Raw genomic sequence first — 21604 nt, forward strand, 5'->3', positions numbered from 1 at the left:
ATCGAACCTGTGCATATTAATTATGAGGGAGAGCGCCAGCCATGCGAAAAATTGGTACATTTAGAATGCTAAATTTACTTTTTGAATACTTTCTGGTAGAGGTTAGGAAGGGGGTCTTCCTGGGATTATTTTCTAAAAATTTTCAAAATAGGGACGCACACTGTGTTTCAAGGACTACTCCTTCTTTGCTATTGTTGTCGGTAAAAAGTAGATGCAATGCGAGTGGTTCATAGCGAAAAATTCGATATGTACATGACCAACTTTGAGATATCCCACACGCAGAGGGGCACGCTCAAAAACTCGATAATATTTTAATTAAAAAAAAAATATATATATACAATCATGAATTTTTTGAACTTAATACTATTGGACGAAATCATCATTTACAATTTATTTTACATTTTTCTACTATTGTAAACATAAATGACCAAGTACTGTTCCAAATGTTTGATAATAAGATTGTGTCTTCAGTCACTCAAAACATTTATATAAGCAGAAAAGGACCATTCTACATCAACTGAGGTAACTGGGCAATATTTGAATTTGGGTGCTACATTGTCACTTACTGTTTCTGGTAATCGTTCACCCCTCCCATTAATAAAACTATTAATTTAGTACAACAGTTTAAAGACTTGGTTATTGTTTAAAATGTTTTCAAACTTTTGATTAAGTTTTCTTGGGAATACCGCTGCCAATGAGTAGTTCACTAACATAATTTTATTCATTAACTGAATAGGTTCATTAAATCCAAATCTCGACTTTCAAGCTTTTTAATACTTGCAGGTAAATGGGAAAATATGAGCGCTAATCACAGTAATGTCTTTTTTAATACCGGAATCATTAAAAACTTTCTTGCACTGGCAAACTGCCAAAGCCTCTGTACTATCGAAGTCATTTACTAACCCTCTAATGGTCTCGAAATGTTCATTGTAAAACAACACAGCTTTGACCCACATATCCCAAGGAGTTACCACTGGTTTGGGAGGTAAAGGCACATTTGGTATTTTTATTTTGTAGGTCTTGATGCAAGCAGGAGCCCTTAGAAACACTTTCTTTGTGGATGAAATCAGTTTATTTACGTTCACAAACGTAGAACATACTTCTTCAGCAAGGTGATGTACTCCATGACCAAAGCACGTGACACGAATCAAATTAGGATAAAATATAGGGAGCAGCATCTGAAATAAACACAAACACCCTTTCATATGCAGAAGATTCTAAAAATATTTTTCTGATATCCCCATTTGTAAATCTGGCGACTGTAGAATGATTAACTGTTAAGTTCTTTGCAGGCCACCAAATAGGAAGCAGAAGGCTCTTCTTCAAGTGTACGTTTACACTGCCTGTGATGCGATGCGACGCGACGCGATGCGAGGCATAACGGCCAAAGCGATGCAATGCGATGGAGCATTCACATTGCACACGATACAGCACGCGCGATCTGGCCAGCAATTGAGAAGTCTCGGCACGATGTCGTTTTTCCTCGACCCAGTAAATTCTTTTTTATTAGAAAACAGTGCTCTGAGAATTCAACGCAGTCGTGAATGGGTGCATGAAATCAACAAGGAGAGGAGGGCTTTAGGAGAATCTCATCATTTGTGCAGTGACTTGAGAAAAGATGAGGATACATTTTGGAATTATTTCAGAATGAGTACAGAGACATTTGATTATATAGTGTCGTCTGTTTCAAATAGGTTACAGAAGCAAAACACAAATTTCAGAATGGCTATTACTCCTGAAGAGAAAGTTATGATCACCATCAGGTAAGTACACAATATTAAGTTTACAGCAATCATTTTATTATGAAAATTTACAAATTGTGATAGATTCAAACTTTCTTTTAATAAATTTTGACGTAGTTGACAATGAGAAGTAAAATACATCACAGTGCACTCAACTAAGTATCAAAGTTTTCAGAATCTTGGTGGCTTGAAATAACAATGTCATCAGGTTGAATTTCAGAAATGACTATTTCATTTTGCGGATTTCCAGCAATTATGATTTCAACTGGATTTTCAGGTGCATAGGGTGCCATCAACGAATGTGCAGTGGAAGTGGTTGATTGTTCCAATTCTTCCAAAAGAACCAGCTGAATTTTTATCCTGGCTCTCAACTGAGCCGCAGGTGATAGTTTTCGCATTGCTGGCAGCAAACTCACTACAAAATGATAGCTGTCATCTTGCGTTTCTGATTTCGACATTTGTTGCTCAATTAGCTTCAACTTTTGCTTCTCTATATTTAGCAACTCAGAGTTTGTCGATTTCTTGGATCTCTTGTTTTGGTTTGTGTGTAGGGTGGATGAGGGAGGAGGCATCGAAATACTACCCTCTGAACTTACAGTCTTGAAGAGCTGGCTTGGTTGGTTTCATCAGGTGAAACACTCTCTCTCTCTGTAAGAGCTGGTGAAAATGGTACGTCGTCGTGTGCGTCGTCGTGTTGCAATGCTGTTCTTTTACTGTGATGAACATCAGTCTTCGTCTTCCGTAGCGTCATTATGTCAGTCAGGAAGGTCATTAGCTCGTACCACGGCCAATTGGATTGGAAAGGCGGCATGCCACCTTCGTCTCCTGAACGTTCGCACGAGTTTTTTTTTTTTTTTGAGTTCAGAGTGGAAAGTGTCATGTAGGTTCTTCCATTTATTCTTCAGTACCTCGCCTGAAAATATAGACGTGAAAATATGCGTAAATAATTAAGTACACTGTATACTTAATACATTTTTTGTCCTTAGCATATTAACTGCAAATCCTACGGAGATCCTACACATCTTTCAATTACGCTCATTTCATTCTTTTTCAGATATTTGTCGGTTGGGATGTCTTTCCATGCACTGTCACAGTCGTTTCGGATGGGTCTAACTACAGTCGCACAATGTGAGCATGAAACGTGTGCCGCAATATGTGAAATTCTGAGCCCTGTACACCTGCCTTCTCCTACTATACTACTGCTTCAAACCGCTGCAAAACACATGTATGCCAACTGGAATTTTCCGAGTTGTGTGGGGGCCATTGATGGTAAGCATGTTCGGGTTAAATGTCCCCCTCATTCTGGGACAATGTATTACAATTACAAAAAATATTTTTCGCTTGCTTTACTAGCTGTAGCCGATGCTAACTGCAGATTAATAGCAGTTGACATTGGAGGCTATGGCAAGCAATCAGATGGTGGCACATTTAGAGCAAGTAACTTGTACAATAATATTTTGAACGAAACTGAAAACTGGCCTCCACCGAAAGAACTACCAGGTACTTCAGCAAAAGCCCCATTAGTGTTGGTTGGAGATGAAGCCTTTCCACTACTGGAAAACTTAATGCGCCCTTTCCCTGGACTGTCACTGACAGAGGAAGAGAGATTATTTGACAGGAGGCTATCGAGGGCTAGAACGGTGGTGGAACGCACTTTCGGAATTATGGGCAGCAAACGGCGTCTTCTCCGAAAGGAAATTGAAACTTCTGTAGAACATGCAGACATTATTATTCAGTGCATCTGCATCTTGCACAATATAATAATCGATAAAGATGGGCCTGACATTTCCCTTCAATTGTCTATTGACCAGGACATAACAGAACACAGTGCTTCAGCAGCATGCTTCCAAAATGACAGAGGAAACAGTAGTGCTTCAAGAAGAGCGAGGGGTGTCAGAGAGGCCTTCAAAAACTATGTCAACAGTCATTAATGCAAATATATTTCATGTCGAAATTATCAAATACTATAACTATTGTGAATGTCATTTCATTATCAAATTACTGTATTAGTATCAATACACAATTAAAATTAGAAAATAAATGAAGTTGTTTGTGTTACTTGTTTCTTGGAGTCTTGTAGCTATTTATTTTACTTTTTTGTACTTACTGTCTGTTCCACAATCTTCAGCTATTTCATTCCATGCTTGACGAACAAAATCCCTATTGTGGTAATATTCATTTTTCTGGTCCCACAACACGCACATTAATTAGTCTTTCGACGTCCATCGCAAGCAAGCAATTACTCCAGACGCAAGCACAAACAAGCAATCGCTCCAAACACTCGCGCGAAACGCACACTCGGTTGCGACTACAGCGGAGTCACCGCATCACATCGCTCGGCCCAGCCTGCAGTCTAAAGGGTCACCGCTCTGTTGCCACTGTTAAACCAAGCATGCCCATTGTCACGGGATTTCAGCGCTTCATCGCTCGGCTCGGCTCGGCTCGGCTCGGCTCGGCATCGCATCGCATCGCATCGCATCGCGGGTAGTGTAAATTTAGCCAAAGGCACCAATAATTAAATTTGCAATGAGAAGGTCAGAAGTACAGGGTGTTTCAAAAATGACCGGTATATTTGAAACGGCAATAAAAACTAAACGAGCAGCGATAGAAATACACCGTTTGTTGCAATATGCTTGGGACAACAGTACATTTTCAGGCAGACAAACTTTCGAAATTACAGTAGTTACAATTTTCAACAACAGATGGCGCTGCAAGTGATGTGAAAGATATAGAAGACAATGCAGTCTGTGGGTGCGTCATTCTGTACTTCGTCTTTCTGCTGTAGGCGTGTGCTGTTCACAACGTGCAAGTGTGCTGTAGACAACATGGTTTATTCCTTAGAACAGAGGATTTTTCTGGTGTTGGAATTCCACCGCCTAGAACACAGTGTTGTTGCAACAAGACGAAGTTTTCAACGGAGGTTTAATGTAACCAAAGGACCGAAAAGCGATACAATAAAGGATCTGTTTGAAAAATTTCAACGGACTGGGAATGTGACGGATGAACATGCTGGAAAGGTAGGGCGACCGCGTACGGCAACCACAGAGGGCAACGCGCAGCTAGTGCAGCAGGTGATCCAACAGCGGCCTCGGGTTTCCGTTCGCCGTGTTACAGCTGCGGTCCAAATGACGCCAACGTCCACGTATCGTTTCATGCGCCAGAGTTTACACCTCTATCCATACAAAATTCAAACGCGGCAACCCCTCAGCGCCGCTACCATTGCTGCACGAGAGACATTCGCTAACGATATAGTGCACAGGATTGATGACGGCGATATGCATGTGGGCAGCATTTGGTTTACTGACGAAGCTTATTTTTACCTGGACGGCTTCATCAATAAACAGAACTGGTGCATATGGGGAACCGAAAAGCCCCATGTTGCAGTCCCATCGTCCCTGCATCCTCAAAAAGTACTGGTCTGGGCCGCCATGTCTTCCAAAGGAATCATTGGCCCATTTTTCAGATCCGAAACGATTACTGCATCACGCTATCTGGACATTCTTCATGAATTTGTGGTGGTACAAACTGCCTTAGACGACACTGCGAACACCTCGTGGTTTATGCAAGATGGTGCCCGGCCACATCGCACGGCCGACGTCTTTAATTTCCTGAATGAATATTTCGATGATCGTGTGATTGCTTTGGGCTATCCAAAACATACAGGGGGCGGTGTGGATTGGCCTCCCTATTCGCCAGACATGAACCCCTGTGACTTCTTTCTGTGGGGACACTTGAAAGACCAGGTGTACCGCCAGAATCCAGAAACAATTGAACAGCTGAAGCAGTACATCTCATCTGCATGTGAAGCCATTCCGCCAGACACGTTGTCAAAGGTTTCGGGTAATTTCATTCAGAGACTACGCCATATTATTGCTACGCATGGTGGATATGTGGAAAATATCGTACTATAGAGTTTCCCAGACCGCAGCGCCATCTGTTGTTGAAAATTGTAACTACTGTAATTTCGAAAGTTTGTCTGCCTGAAAATGTACTGTTGTCCCAAGCATATTGCAACAAACGGTGTATTTCTATCGCTGCTCGTTTAGTTTTTATTGCCGTTTCAAATATACCGGTCATTTTTGAAACACCCTGTATCTGTGGTTTCATCAAATGAAATCCAGATAAAGCTGTCCTCGAGTTCATTGTGTATTTTTTTTTTTCAGAACATTTACATAAATTGTCGGTATGTCATTTTTACACAATGTTGATTCATCTGATATATTTTGAATTAAGCAATATGTGTGCAGAAAGCCTTTGACGATAGGGTTTGTAAGTTTGTGAAGACGAATATTGCTTGCAATGAATGCTTCATATAGATCCATGTTAAACCAACTGTTATGGTTACCTTGGGACAAATCCCTCCTATTGCAACTTGCTGTTGTCAGAAGTTGTTGTTGCGGTCCTTTCTGCTGTGTTTTTCCTGTATATGAAGACTTGTCTTGACATGCTGGTCTATATGAAACTTTTTTTTTTTTTTTTGCACAAAAAGTTTTTCTTGCAAATTCGATAATGTAAAACAGTTCCGTCATATGTAAATGTTCCAGGATGGTCAGCTATCCACAAACATCATTTCTTTTTTCGGGCAGCGTAGCGCATGACACGTTACACATACTACATGTCGTAAACACGTTCAACTGCGTACAAGTAAACAGAAAGCTAAACTGAAACAATGGACGTGCGACTAAAAGCTTGCGTAGTTTATTTTAATTGTTGCCGACGCATATGGTATGACAGTGGAGGGGATTCACCGGGGGAGCGGGCACAGGAGCACTGGCTCTGTGTGCCTATTCCTGTTCTCCTTCTGTAATGTTTTCACTAGGCAGTGGCCTCTCGGTTAGCGATTGCACGCGGTTCATCATGGTCAATCTATGAGACATCAAAACTATATCGAGCTAGAGACCGGCCATCTAAATCTTTAAAATATTGTAAATATAGGGCAAAATTACACATTGTGACTAGATTTCAGTTAAAACATGCAATAACCTGTGAAAAGTAGCCAAATATGTAAATGTATATAATCCAGTCTCTAATTATATCAATGTTTTCACCAACATATTTGCACGTAAAGATTTTTTCGATTATGGAACAACATAAGTCACAATTACATGGCAACTTGGGTGATGAAATTCTGTGAAACTGTCTGAATGCCAGCACTCTGTGCCAGATATGAATTTTATTATGTCCTCAGTATGGCAAAAATAATACTAAAACATTGATTTGCTTGTGACCAACGCTGCTGAGAAATATGAAGCAGAACTGCATGTCACATGTGGCGCTTTCACAGTTTCACCCCTTCCCCCTCTACCTATTCAGACAGCATGGCATGGTGGAGGGGTAAGTGCGCAAATAGGCGAGAGAAATTCGCACACATGCACAAGCACCACACACAGACTGAGTTCTTTGCTGCCCCTGCATTGTTTGCAAATATATCCAGTCATCCTTTATGTAGTGTGGTCATCAGTTCTTCCACTCTTTTGCACAGTATACCCTACTTTTCAGACTGTAGGACACCTGCCTCCAAAATTCAGGTGCATCTTATATCTGAAATTAATATAAAAATGTCCAGCGTTTGATTTAAAATTCCTGATAGTCTTGAAAATGGCCATATATTTGATGCACGGGAAACCTGCCTCTACCTGGTAACATCAGATTCAACCAGCAGCAGTGCACCGATGCGACAAACGTGAGTTGTGGGGTGGGGATTCACAAGCTTGCTAACACTTGTCTCCCTCACACACCAGCATCGCACATCCCGAACACTGTCGAGTCTATGATGAGTCATTGCAGTCTACAGTGCCGGTGAACTTGAACTGAAAGTGATTTGTGTTATCAGTAACAGTAGAATATTTTTATTAGTAGCTATTTTGTAATAGAAAAAATATTCATATGATGTAGACTAAAAATTGAAAGCAATAGTATACGCTGAACAACATGGGAACAGAGCAGCTGAGTGGTATTTTGGCCCTCCACCAACAGAAATATCCATTCGTGACTGACAGGATAGTAAATAAAAACTAAAAACAAGAGGAAAATTAATTCTGCAAACAGAAGACTTAATGTAAAATGGCCAGAACTAGACGATGCACTGAAGTGGATCCAAATACACGCTCATACGCGAGCACTGCAGTGCAAGTTAACAGACTTTAAGCGTGAAGTTGGTTGGTACTACAAGTTTAGGAAGCATCATGGACGTTCATCTACATCTACATTTATACTCCGCAATCCACCCAATGGTGTGTGGCGGAGGGCACTTTATGTGCCACTGTCATTACCTCCCTTTCCTGTTAATTGTTGCAATTGTGAAGTATGTCTACTCGGAATAACAGCAAGCTCGATATTTTCCAGTCTCAATTTGTCTTTCACAGAAAATGCTGCACGGGTATGAAGCGAGAATATCATCTTTCCATCACTTTATTATTCAACGTTGAAAGAAACCAGTGTGGAACTAAGCCAAATAGCAAATATGGATGAAATTCCTCTGACATCTGATGTGTCAAGTAACCGAACTGTTGCTATGAAAAGGGCTACAATTGTAACTAAAAAACAAAAAATGGTGGACATGAAAAAATGCTGTTGTCTTTTCATGTTAAGCTGACAGCATTGAACTTACTCCAATGATAATTTTCAAGTGCAAAACAATGCCAATACCATCTGAAATACAGCCAGGTGTTGTAGTCACGTAAGAGTTGGATGGGTGAGTATATGAAATTATGGCTTAACAGTGTGTAGGAGAGAAGGAAAGGTGCTTTATTGAAGAAGATGTCTCTTCTCATGCTAGATCAGTTTGGTAATCACTTGAAAAAGTCTGTGAAAGACAAATTGAGACTGGGAAATGCAGAGCTTGCTGTTATTCCAGAAAGACTTACTTCACAACTGCAACCTCTTGACGTCTCAATACATAAACCATTTAAACTGTATATGAGAGAGGAATGGAACAAATGGATGATGGTAGATGGATGAAACCCAACATTAATTCACATCAAAGGGAGCTTTAAAATGACCCACAGACAAGTGTGTCAGTGGATAAAACAGCCGTGGTCTAGAGTGAGAGCAGACATTATTGTTAAATCTTTCAAGACGTGTAGTAATGCTCTCGATGGCAGTGAAGATCATCTTACATATGAAGAGGACAACAATGAAGAGAGGAAGAGGAAGAAGAAGAAAGTTGAGATGACAATTTTTAGGGATTTTTAGGGTTATTTTGATTTTATACACTAAGAATTGTTTTCTAGTCTGGCTTTACAATCTAATAATAAAAATGGTAAAAATGTTATTTAAAAAATTTGCTTAAAAAATTAATGTGCGTCTTATAGTCTGTAAAATATAGTATGCGGTGTTGATCATAAGTGACAAGCTAAAATTTGGATACAAATACTTATCTTTCACATGCAATGTGGTACTGACTGCACTAACAGAGGGCTTTTTTACAGGCTAACTTTTCTACAGGAAATGGCTAATACGGAGAAACATCCATGGTTTATTGACATTGAGTCAGTCAGTGATGCAAGATCAAATAGAATGGTTGGTAAACACATTTCAATGTAAGGCAAGTAACTGCATTACAATCCTGGTTTTGCAAACAGTTTTAAAATTTCAGGAATTACTTTCAGTTGCTTTCATCTCACCCAGTGATGATCAATTAGTATAAGTGCTCAGGGCTGCCCATTTTATACCATTTGCTGCCATTTTGTCAACAAGCTGGATTGTTATAGCCTCCATGAAATGTTTCAAAAATATCATGTAATGAAATTCTAGTCACAACAAAAGCCTTACTGGTTTGTGTCTTTTTATGTTATTATTAGAAGACAACAATCACCATAAACAAAGGGGACAAACTCAGATGGAAAAAATTATGAGGTATCATGCAAATATTAGTTACCACAGCCTACATTGTGATTTGAACCCTAGAGCTTAAGTGGCATAAACTCTCAACAAATTCTGCACAATAAAAACTTGAGCAAGATATATTGCAGAAATCAAACACAAAACGTGTATGGGTTCGGTAATATTCTTTTGCAATAACAAATGTCTAATATAAGTGTGCGGAGTGTATGTGGGTCCTGATTATGTCATGTCATTCAGAGACAGTAATTAACAGAGCATATATTTTTAAAAATTCATTCTATTATATTTGACCAATTCACTGGGCTACAAATGAAACATAGAAGCAAATTTTAGAGATATAACGTAAGTTTTCTTTCTTACCTGTTGTACAAATGAGTTCTTTTGTGTATCACATATTACATGTGTAACACGATGAACATACGTTTCTTCAACCTCACCACCACTTCTTCGAACTAAGGTCTTCCAGTTATTTAGCTCTGGTTCATTTTCATAACCCACAAAGAAAAAGATACAGCCCAAGAGACAGAGGTCAGGTGGAACTGCAGAATAAAAATTTTATATGCTATTCTTGAAAAAGTCAGGTTCAGGTTCAAAAGTGATAACAATTACAACAGTGTTAACATACCCTAACCTTTAAAAATAATCTGAACAAAATGGAAACGTACATTCAATTATGAAATGCTACTGTAGTATTGGGAACACTGTATTTCTGTCACATACATGGCCGAGAAGCAGCAATTTAAAAAGACAGGCCTACAAGCTAATCTCAGCAAAGTAAAAGATAAACATTTACTCAGCGAAACAAAAACTAGAAAACAATGGAAGCCACATACAACCCAGCAACAGCTAAACAGGAAATGGTAGACAAAAGTTTCCTTTTCCTTTCTACAACAGTCCATCTACACCAAAGATATTGTAACCAGTTTTACATGTTTGGCACGAACAAAACACATTTCAGAAAAAAATCACACAGGCCAACAATTTTTTTAAACTTTTTTTTTTTTTTAGTTTTATAGCTGATCTTCATAGATTTTTATGAGCTGAATCCAAACATAGCCTTAGTTTTTTTTTGTATCACCCATAGTTTTTGAGCAATATGCTGTTTATTATATAGTATAAAAATCCTATGCTATATGGAAAACGGGGAAATTAATGAAAGACTTTGTTGCAACATAAGCATGGTTTGTATTTACAGTAAGCTACTTAAAACAATGATATGTGTTAATAGAGGTTTCACTTGTCAGCTGGAATTGGTTTGTATTTTCTTTCTCTTTTTTTTCATTGAAGCTTCTTCTTGTGTAGCTTTTTCTATGATGAGTTGCTTGCTGAACTTCTCAGTGAAGTGACCAACAGTAGTCCTCCATCATGTTGGTGTTCCAGCGACCTTGGTAGTGTTTTTCCATCACTTTAATGTCCTGGTGAAAACACTCTCCTTGCTCCGCACTAACATCTCCCATATTGTCCAGGAAGTAATCAAGGTGACTGTTCAAAAAGTGAACTTTCAGGCTCATTAAACATCCTAAAGTTTTAAATTTCTTTAACATTGTAGCTACAATAGAAACATATTCTGGGTCTTTTAATGTTCTAAGAACTTTGTAACAATTTGCTTGAATGATACCCATGTTTCTCTCTCATTTAAGGTCATTGTGGATTGAAAATTAACATGCCTTCTTTTATTTTAGCTTCTGAAAGGTGTGGGAACTTTTGGCAGAGATACTTAAAACATGGGCCATCTTTAGGCAAAGCATTTACAAACTGTTTCATTAGGCCTAACTTTATATGTAGAACTTTTTTTTATTTACAAGGTTTTTGTGTAGAATGTTCTTCTCAGCTGGTTTTAAAGACTCCTTCACAGGCCAGTTCATTCTGCACCAGTGTTGATCCCTAGCCCTACTGTCCCATTCACACAAGAAACGGAAATTTGGTAAAGCCACCTTGCTGACCAAGGGGCATGCATTTACTTTTAAATTGTCACATATCATCCAACCATGAGCAGAATAGCCTACTTTATTTAGCAGTATTTCTAGGTTTTCACAGCTTCCTTCCAACAGGTCCAACAGGTATAGATGCATACATGTTGCCATTGCGTTATAAAACATCCTTTAAACTAGTTTTGGATGAATCAATAAACAGCCTCCAGTCTTCCTTTTTGTATTACATACCTACCTCATTCATCAGACAGGGAAAAATCACCTTCTTGTTGAAAAAACTTGGAAAATTGCTGCTCTCTCTTTCCATACAAGTATATGCTGGTTCCAACTGCCAATAAGTTCTTTTCTTTTAATCTAGAGCCAAGCAGTTCAGCTTTTTCTTTCGTTAGGCCCAGATCCCTAACCAAATCGTTAAGCTCGGTCTGAGTAAACAATTTGGGCTCTATACTTTCTGCATTACAATGGAAGTCGTCATCATCTGGTTCATCTAAATCAGATTGTACATCAGAAAACACTTCCCTTGGAATAGAATTTAAATCATTTGGTGGTTCAGGAACCGGATAATCTACATTATGCCCTACTGGTCTGATGGCGCATGGAAGGTTAGGGTAGCTTATTACCTTCTTGGTTTTCGAATTATGACCAGTAATATCAACACTGCAATAGTAGCAATCATCAGAATGATTTCTTGGCTCCCTCCATATCAAGCAAATCTGAAGGCTTTTCTCTCCTTTTTGGACTATTTTCTCATATGTTCGACACACACACAACATACCTTATGTGACACCCAGTTTACATCCAAAGCATGATAGATAAGTCTTTTTCACAAAGCCTGTAATGTTCCTTTGGTGTTTTTTAATCACAAATTCACTACAAATACAACAAAAACGGTCAGCAGAGTTTTTAGAACCACGATTAGACATTGTACTGAGCATGTGTACAGGAAACGGGAAAGTGAGGTTAGGTTGACAGTAAACAAAACAACATCTGCTAACACAAAAATAGAATCAACCTTTTTTTGCCAGCAAATGTTTTTCAGCAGCACTACCAGCGTCATCTACATTCATTACACCTCCTTTTTGAATTATTTTAACTATACAAAAGCTTGTTAAATTATTTAAAAAATTGTTTAATGTAATAAATTTAACCATAAAATGTGAAGAAATGGTTGGTGATAAAGTTTTTAAGTATCATATTTGGATTTCCCATCCTAAAAAACATAAGAATAAGGTATTTTCAGCAAAAAAGTTTTTCCATCATTGGCCTGTGTTATTGGTGGTGATCAAAAAGTTTCCACTTGAGGGCATTGCTGCAGCATGTACGCAATGTAACGTGACTCCAATGCAGGTATATAACCAGACATGTAGTCAAGGAATTAGCATGGCATTCATGTCTTTCCAAATATGTGAGATAAATGCAGAAATCTGAACAATGGCAATACTATTACTAAATCCACCCAAATAGGATCAACAAGCTATTATTCTTTTCTTAGCTGCTAAAGGACAAAAACCACTAGACATCATCAGAAAATGAATAATGTGTACGGGGCAGCACACCTGTCAAAAACCACCATTGCGGGAAAACTACAACACAATTACCTATATGGAAAATGCTGTAATGTCAACTCAAGTGGGATACACTTGAAGACACGTTCTATAGGCCTCATCTCTCCCCATGCAATTATCACACCTTTGGTCCCTTGAAAAAGGACTTGGCGGGTCAGTGATTGTTGTCAGATGAGGATATGCAGGAGGCAGTTACAAATTCCATCACACAGCAGGACACGGTGTTTTATCTTATGGCTACTTCAACCTGGTATGTCGGTTGGATGATTTCCTCAATGCTCATGACAATTTGCCTGATCGGCATACCAATTCTGAACTGTACAGCCTCCGAACAGAAACTTTTTGATTGCCCCTTATACTACCTAAAGACCAATTCTTATCAAATACTGAAAAACACTTGGTTCATAAAAGTGTGAATGAGAAGCTAAGGTGCTACAATGTTGTATGTCTACATGTAACAACTTTAATTTAATTTACATTATAAATCTTGTCAGCTGGTTCATAGTATCTTTCATTATTCGCAAGCCACAACAGCAGTGCCTCACCAGCTGCTTGCAATCCCAGTTAAGACTAGGTCAAAAAGGTAGGGAACACCCCAGTGGCTAGAACATGCCACCGCAGCTGATGATATGCAAGATGACTGCGAGCAGGACTCTGTCCTCCAAATGTTCAATGACACTTACTCAGAGTTCATCAGCTGCTGTGCACTACTTTACTCAAATGTTGCAAGTAAACTGATGTATCAGTGTGACACAGTGGCAATAGCAGCCAATTAATTCTTGATGGTAAGAGATACAAATGATGGGATGCAGTTCCAAGATATGACTTTGCAGCTAACAGGTCAATTCAATGAAACTGAGTTACAAAATTAATGAGTTAATACTGTACTACATTTTAGTTTAGTGTGTAACATGTAATAAGCATTTTTTACACAGCAAATCTGGTAGTTTTATCGTACTTTTTGCTGAATTAACAAAAACAGTGTAACTCTGAAGGTCTTATAGCAACATTTTAGAAGCAAGTTTTTGAAACTACATTTCTGATGGTTCCATATCTAACAAATGCCCACTGAGATTTATTTATTGGGACATTTTCTGAAATTATCTGTGTGTTATTTTCATAAGTCACGAAAAGAACAGTTTGGAGTTTAATGTCTCTTATATGATATGTTGTGTCTTATTATAAAGAACTGTGGGAGTCATTTAATTTTATTTCACATGTATTGCAGTCCATACACCCTTTCCACGAGCCATGTGCATTAATAATGTAGCAGACCAATTAGTCTCTAATTGAGACAGCACTTTGAGGTACAGAAAATATAGGTGAGGCTGGTGCTAGGAACGAAACTGCCACAGCACATAAGGCGGACATTCAGGTACCAGATGATGTCAACATCCCCTCACAGCAAAGAAAACACACTTTGCTGCAAATCACAGTACCAGGAAACAACACAAACACTGCAATACTCAGCTATGACCAGTTCAACTCAGTCAAACTTTAATGTGTGCTTGACTATGTTCAAAGTAGTAACCATAAACATAAAATCATGGGTGTTCCTTCTTAAATTGTTAGAACTGGACAGTGATACCAGTAGTGCCCGATTGTTGTTGTACATGAAATTTTTCTTAATACTGACAGCTTTCCTACCAACAACTACACCTTTGTGTTCTGTATACATGAGACAGATAAAGGTTTAGCAACAATGTAAGAAATGACAGATTGTTACGTACTGAAAAGAAGACACATCAAGTTGCAGACAGGCACAATTAAAAAACACTACCAGCTTTTGGTCACAACCTTCATCACTAAAAGAGAGACACACCAGCACCTGGAGGAGCATTCCAGACTCCAATCCCATAAGTTATCCAACCTACTGACATCCTACTGCCACCTCAGGGCACCACTATCCAACCCCTATCGTACCCACAGTATTCCTCCTCGTCCACCCCTTATAGTAGCTAAACTGTGCCTAGTTGACCTTTTCAACTTGCCACATCCCCGAAACTCCCTACCACCTCTCCACCAAATCCAGAGGCAAAACAGTCCTGTAACGCTGTTGTTAACTTTTCCACCAAAACCCTCAGCTCCACAGAAGTTTCAGTCCTATCTAAAGGCCTTACCTTTAGCCCTACACCCAAATTTAACTGTGCTGAACTTTTCAAAGACCTACTCTCCTTATCCCAATTCCTGCAATGGAAGCACTTCTTTGCTGCCAACCTCTCCAACCAAAACCTCCCTAATTCCAACATTGAACCCTGCCTCTTCCTGTTCATACCACCATCCGTGATCCTCTCCCCCTCCCACCTAACCACCTTCCAGGAATTTCTCACCTCAAACTTAGCCTCACTATCCCTCCCTAGGTTTCTTTTTCAGAACACCAACCTTTCAGTAGAAGAAAGAACAGCCATATACAACCTCAACACAAATCCTGACCCAATCATCCTATCTGCAGGCAAAGGTTCCACCACTGTTGTTATGAACTGCAGTGACTACCTGGCAGAAGACCTCTGCCAATTATCTGACTCCTCCACCTACAAACTTTGCCAGAGTGATCCCATCCCGGAAGTCCAATACAATCTCCAATCCCTGCTTAAGGCCTTAGGCCCTTCCCTGAACCCGTTCTCTCCTCACCCTATGATACCCACCTTCTACACACTCCCCACAATCCACAAACCCTACAATCCTGGACACCCCATTATGGCCGATTATTGCGCCATCACTGAAACAACTTCGGCCCTCACTGACCAACACTTCAAATCATATGCCCGTAATCCACCTTCCCTTGTCAAAGACACCAACCACTTCCTTCACCAACTGTCCACCAGCCCTACATCTTTACCTCCTGGATCCCTACTTGTCACTGTTGACGCCACCTCCCTATACTGTTGACACCACCACCCTATATAACAACATCCCTCACACCTGTGGTCTTACCACTATGGGACACTACCTTTCCCAATGTCCTTCAAGACTCCAAAACAACAACCTCATTCCTCGTACACCTTACTAACTTTATCCTAACCAACAGATACTTCTCATTTGAAGGGAAGGAATATAAACAAATCTGCGACACAGCCATGGGCGCCTGCATGTCACCCTCCTGTGCCAACTTTTTATGGGACATTTAGAGGGGACCTTCCTAGCCTCCCAAAACACCAAACCCCCTAGTCTGGTACAGATATTTTCATTCCTTCACATTCTCAACACCTTCCCTCCCATCATGCCACCTTCCTAGATGTTCCTCTTTTCTGATGGCTCCATCCACACCTCTGTCCACATTAAGCCCATCAACCTCCAACAGTACATGCATTTTGACAGATGTCATCCCTTTCACACCAAAAACTCACTCCCATACAGCCTGGCTACCCAGGGATGGCACAACTGCAGTGACAAAAAGTCCATTCCGCAGTATGCTGAGAATCTCACCAAGGCCATCACAGACGGGCACTATCTCCCTGACCTAGTCCCCAAACAGATCTCTCGTGCCATTTCCTCTCATATCCCCAACACTCTCACCAACTCGCAAGATTCAGCCACAAAGGAGTGTCGCCTTCATCACCAAGTACCAAACTGGATGAGAACAACATCCTTCACCAAGACTTTGATTACCTATCATCATGCCCTGAAATGAGAGACATCCTACCTGAGATATTTCCCACCCCTCCTCCTAAAGTGGTGTTCCATCGTCCACCCAACCTCCACGACATCCGAGTCCATCCCTACGCCACTCCTAATCCCAACCCTTTGTCACATGGATTATATCCCTGTGGAAGACCCTGGTGCAAAACCTGCCCAATCCATCGACCCAGCACTTCCTATTTCAGTCCTGTCGCATGTTTATCCTCCGCCATCAGGGGCCAAGTGGCATGTGAAAGCAGTCCTGTCATTTACCAGCTCTGTTGCAATCATTGCACAGCTTTTTATATTGGTATGACTACCAACCAGCTATCCACTAGGATGAATGGCCATCTCCAAACTGTGGCCAAGAGCAAAGTTATCCTTACATCACATTCTCTGTTCCCATAATTATCCTGGCCTCAATCTACGGTAACATACTGTCTCCACACCCTCCACCCAACAGTTTCCATTCCCTCTGTCCTATCATCTTCTCCCCATTCCTATCTCCCACCTAATTTATTTGCAACCCTCAGTCAACGCATCCACCCATCTTTCCTCGCTCCTCTCCTCTTTTCTCCACCTCCTTGCCCCACAACATCCTGATGCTGTGTCTGTTGACAGTCTAATCCCTGCACACTCCATCAGACAGCGTTCGTCTCTCTCCCCACCCGTACACTATTACCCCTTCCCCTTCCCAGCCGCCCGTAATAGTGCTGGTTGCATCCCACATGATCGTTGCATTTTAAATTGAGATGCTGGAGTTGGCAGTCGTGTGAATGGTGTGGTCTCTCTTTTGCTGATGCAGGCTGTGGCTGGAAGCTTTATGTAAGTGTCTCTTAGTTGTGTTTGTCTGCAACTAGGCATGTCTTCTTTACAGTAAGTAGCAATCTGTCTTTACCTACATTGTTGATATTCCTACGGTAGTTCCCATTATCTGACAGATAAAGGTTTCTTGCACCTGATGTTAATATCATCACTACCATAACGAGTGATACAGCCAATTGCACTATATCTATCTCATTAGGTGGACGGAGGAGGAGGAGGAGGAGGAGGAGGAGAAAGAGATTACTGTTTAATGTCCCATCAACAACAAGGTCATTGGAGATGGAGCACAAGCTCGGATTAGGGACGGATGGGGAAGAAAATCATCTGCGCTCTTTCAAAAGAACCTTCCCAGCATTTGCCTGGAGCGATTTAGGAAAATCATGGTAAACCTAAATCAAGACGCCCGTATGAGGGTTTGAACCGTCATCACCCCAAATGTGAGTCCAGTGTGCTAACCACTGTGCCACTTCGCTTGGTCTAGGTTGATTGTACCACAGATGGAATAAAGAACTGGATGTTAAAGTATGCGTGTTGTACAGTGTAAACTCATAAATTTTGTAACTGATCTGCACAAGTACAGTAGGAACATTGCTTTTGTTAGTGTGTTTTTAGTGCACTTAAGTCGAGAAGAATGTGATGTAAGTCATCACTGCTGTACAAATTAGAGGCAAATGCAACTACTGAATGACAATTTGAATTCCAGTACAATATTATGATAACTACTAGCTTATTTGAATTCCAGTACAATATTATGATATCTATTAGATTATTAAAGCAGCGATCTTGTTTTGGGTCATCTGATTTTTGATTGATTTGATACAGCCCACCAAAATTTCCTCTTCATTTAAAAGAAGCACTCAATGTTGCCAATTATTTGCTGTCTATATTCCAGTCTACATCTACATCTATTCTTTACAAACCACTGTGGTGTGCACAGCAGAGGGTACATCCCAAGTACCAGTAATTATGTTTTTTTTCCACGTCATTTCATGTCTGGAGTATGGGATAAATGATTGATAATCTAATCTCACCCTCATGATCCCTACAGAAGCAATAGGTAGGGGATTGTAGTACATTCCTAGAGTCAACGCTTAAAGTCTGTTCTAGAAACTTTGTTGGTAGGCTTTCTCGGGACAGCATACATCTATCTTCAAGAGACTGCCAGTTCAATTGCTTTAGCACCTCTGTGGCACTCTCCCAGGAATCAAACAAGCCTGCAACCATTCAGGCCAATGTCCTCCATTAGTCCTCTTTCGTATGAGTCCCACACACTCCAGCAATACTCTAGGACAGGTTGCACAAATGATTTCTAAGCAATCTCCTTCATAGACAGATTACATTTCCCCATTTGTCTACCAATAAACTGAAGTCTGCCCTGTGCTTTACCTATGACTTGGCTAATGTGACAATTTCATTTCATATCCCTATAAAGCGTTACGAGCAGGTTTATGTATGAGTTAACTGATTCTGTGACTCACCGATATCACAGTCAAAGGATACTGTGGGTCCCCCCTCCACCCCAGTGCTCCCCATTTTTGAAGTGAACAACTTTACATTTCCGAACATTTAAAGCAAGTTGCCAGCCTTGGCATCACTTTGAAATCTTATCAAGATTTGACTGAGTATTTACTTAACTTCTTTCAGACAGTACTTCATTAGAGACACGCATCATTGGCAAAAAGTCCGAGGTTACTATGAATACTGCCCACAAAGTTATTCATATAAAATATCAACAGCAAGGGTCCTGACACACTTCACTGGAGTACTTTCAAAATTACTTCTACATCTGTTGATCAAAAAATCCTCAGTTCAGTCACAAATTTTGCTTGATACCCCATATCATCGTACTTTTGATAGTAAGCACAAATTGAGCCAAATGCTTTTTGGAAATCAAGAAATACTCCATCTACTTGATTGCCTTAGTCGAAAGCTCTCTGCATGTCATGTGAAAAAAGTGCAAGTTAGGTTTCACATGAGCAATGATTTCAGAAATCGTGCTGATTGGGATAGAGGAGGTCATTCTCCTCATTATGTTCGAACTAAGAATATGCTCTAAGATTCTACAATAAATCTATGTTAAATATGGTAGTTTTATGGCTCACTTCCACTGCTCTCCTTGTAAATGGGTGTGACCTCCACTTTCTTCTAATTACAGGGCAAGGGTTTTTGTTTCAGGGATTTACAACAGACTATAGTTAACAGAGGGGCTAACTCTGCTGCAAATGTAGTATAGAATCTGACAGGGATTCCAGTGGGCTCTGGAGCTCCATTCAATTTTAATATTTCAGCTGTTGCTCAACACAACTAACTCTAACACTTATTTCATTCATCCATTCAGTGGTACCAGGATTAGCTGGGGCAACTCTAGTGGGTTTTCCTTTGAAAGGAACATTTAAAAATAGAGTCAAGTGTTCTGATTTTGCTTTTTTACCCTCCATTTCAATGCATGTCTCATCCACAAGTGACTGGAGACTGACTTTAGGTGCCACTAACAGCTTTTACATATGATCAGAATTTCTTCGGGTTCTGTGGTAGATCATTTGAAAATGTTCTGCTACAATAGTCACTAAATACTTCACTCATTGCTCTCTCGATAGCTAAATGTGTTTCATTTAGCACCTCTCTATCTACAGTCCTATGTTTTGTTTTACATTGATTATGCAGTAGCCTCAGTTTCTTTAGAAACTTCTTTTCAGTGACTGTATAAAATGGAGAGACTCTCCCATTATCAACTGTTCTACTGGGTATATATCTATCCAGTGCATTGTCAACTATTCTTAAACTTCAGCCATTGTTCCTATACCGGCTCTTGTCCTGTGCTGAAAGTTCCAAGTTGCTCACTGAGATATGACATTACTGAACATGAATATCTTTCTGCTTGTTTTAGTTGTTCTTTGTACTTTGGTAATCACAGCTGTACAACCGCGCCATGATAACTGATACCAGTTTCAATGTGGACACCCTCAAAAAGGTAAGGTATATTTGTTGCCATTAGTGCTAATACATTTCCATTATGAATGGGATTCCTAATTATCTTTTCTAAGTAGTTTTCAAGGAAGGCATTTAGTAATATTTCACAGACTGTTTTGTCAGTCCACCACCGATGAACTGTAATGATCCCAACTGATAATTGGATACTTAAAGCAGTGATTTCAGTATGATTGGGGAACTTACGTACAACTGAGGTGAGGTTTCCTCTAAAGTTTTCAGTTACATCAGGAGGTTTTATGCCCACCGATAATGCTGAGTCTTGCCCAAACAATTCTGCATCCACCTTCAATTTTTATATTGGTGGATTTGAGTTTCTTGTCTACTGCACAAATACACCAACTCCATTTCCCACTAGTCTGTCCTTTTGATATACACTTAAACTTTCCGAAAAAAAATCCCACTGCTATCATATTCAGGTTTTAAATAGCTTTCTGTAGCTCGACTCTCGATGTTCCTTTACAATTTTTGTCCTTTAGAGCTCCCTCTAGTAATATGATGACTTAACCTATGTCCCATCACCCTGCCCTTTCTAGTTAAACTTTTGCATTTCCTAGCTTATCAGTCCACTTAACTTTCAGTATCTTTCTATAGCACCACACCTCACAGTTTAAATTATCTTGTTTTCTGTTTTTCACACAGTCCATGATTCAGTATCATACAATGCTGTGCACCAAGAGATACTTTTTAAGAAATTTTCCCCCACCAGTGCCCTGTTTTCTTACCGTTACAGTAGTGCCCAATACAAGCAGTCATTTAGTGTTTCACCATTAGAACATATACAAACAACACACTGTGTACTGCAGAGATCTGCATCATTCTTGAACACAATAAATATTTTATACTTGACGAATACATCTTTTGATGTAGACGTGTACCGTATATGCCACTGATGGTGGACTATGTACTCGAATTTCAGTCTGGCAAATAAATACGAAAACTCATAGTATAATAAATAATGACATTTCTCAAATGTCCTTTTAGTAATAACTGACTTCTTTGGCAGTGCTTATCTGCTTCCTATGTTCTCTTTGCTCCATACAACACGTTATTTTTCTTCTAAGGTAGCAGAATTCCTTCACTTCATGTG

General features: G+C 39.8%; 1 protein-coding gene across 2 annotated transcripts in view; it reads right to left on the reverse strand.

The window, feature by feature from the left end:
• LOC126203079 (PAX-interacting protein 1-like) overlaps positions 1–21604 on the reverse strand; it is a 175635-nt gene that overhangs the window by 42474 nt on the left and 111557 nt on the right. For both annotated transcript variants that reach the window (XM_049937320.1, XM_049937318.1), the window contains exon 15: positions 9948–10126. In XM_049937320.1, the coding sequence (XP_049793277.1) occupies positions 9948–10126 (179 nt within the window). The remainder of the gene's footprint in view (positions 1–9947; positions 10127–21604) is intronic.

Source organism: Schistocerca nitens, chromosome 9 (genome assembly GCF_023898315.1).
Source record: "Schistocerca nitens isolate TAMUIC-IGC-003100 chromosome 9, iqSchNite1.1, whole genome shotgun sequence".
Lineage (NCBI taxonomy): Eukaryota > Metazoa > Arthropoda > Insecta > Orthoptera > Acrididae > Schistocerca > Schistocerca nitens.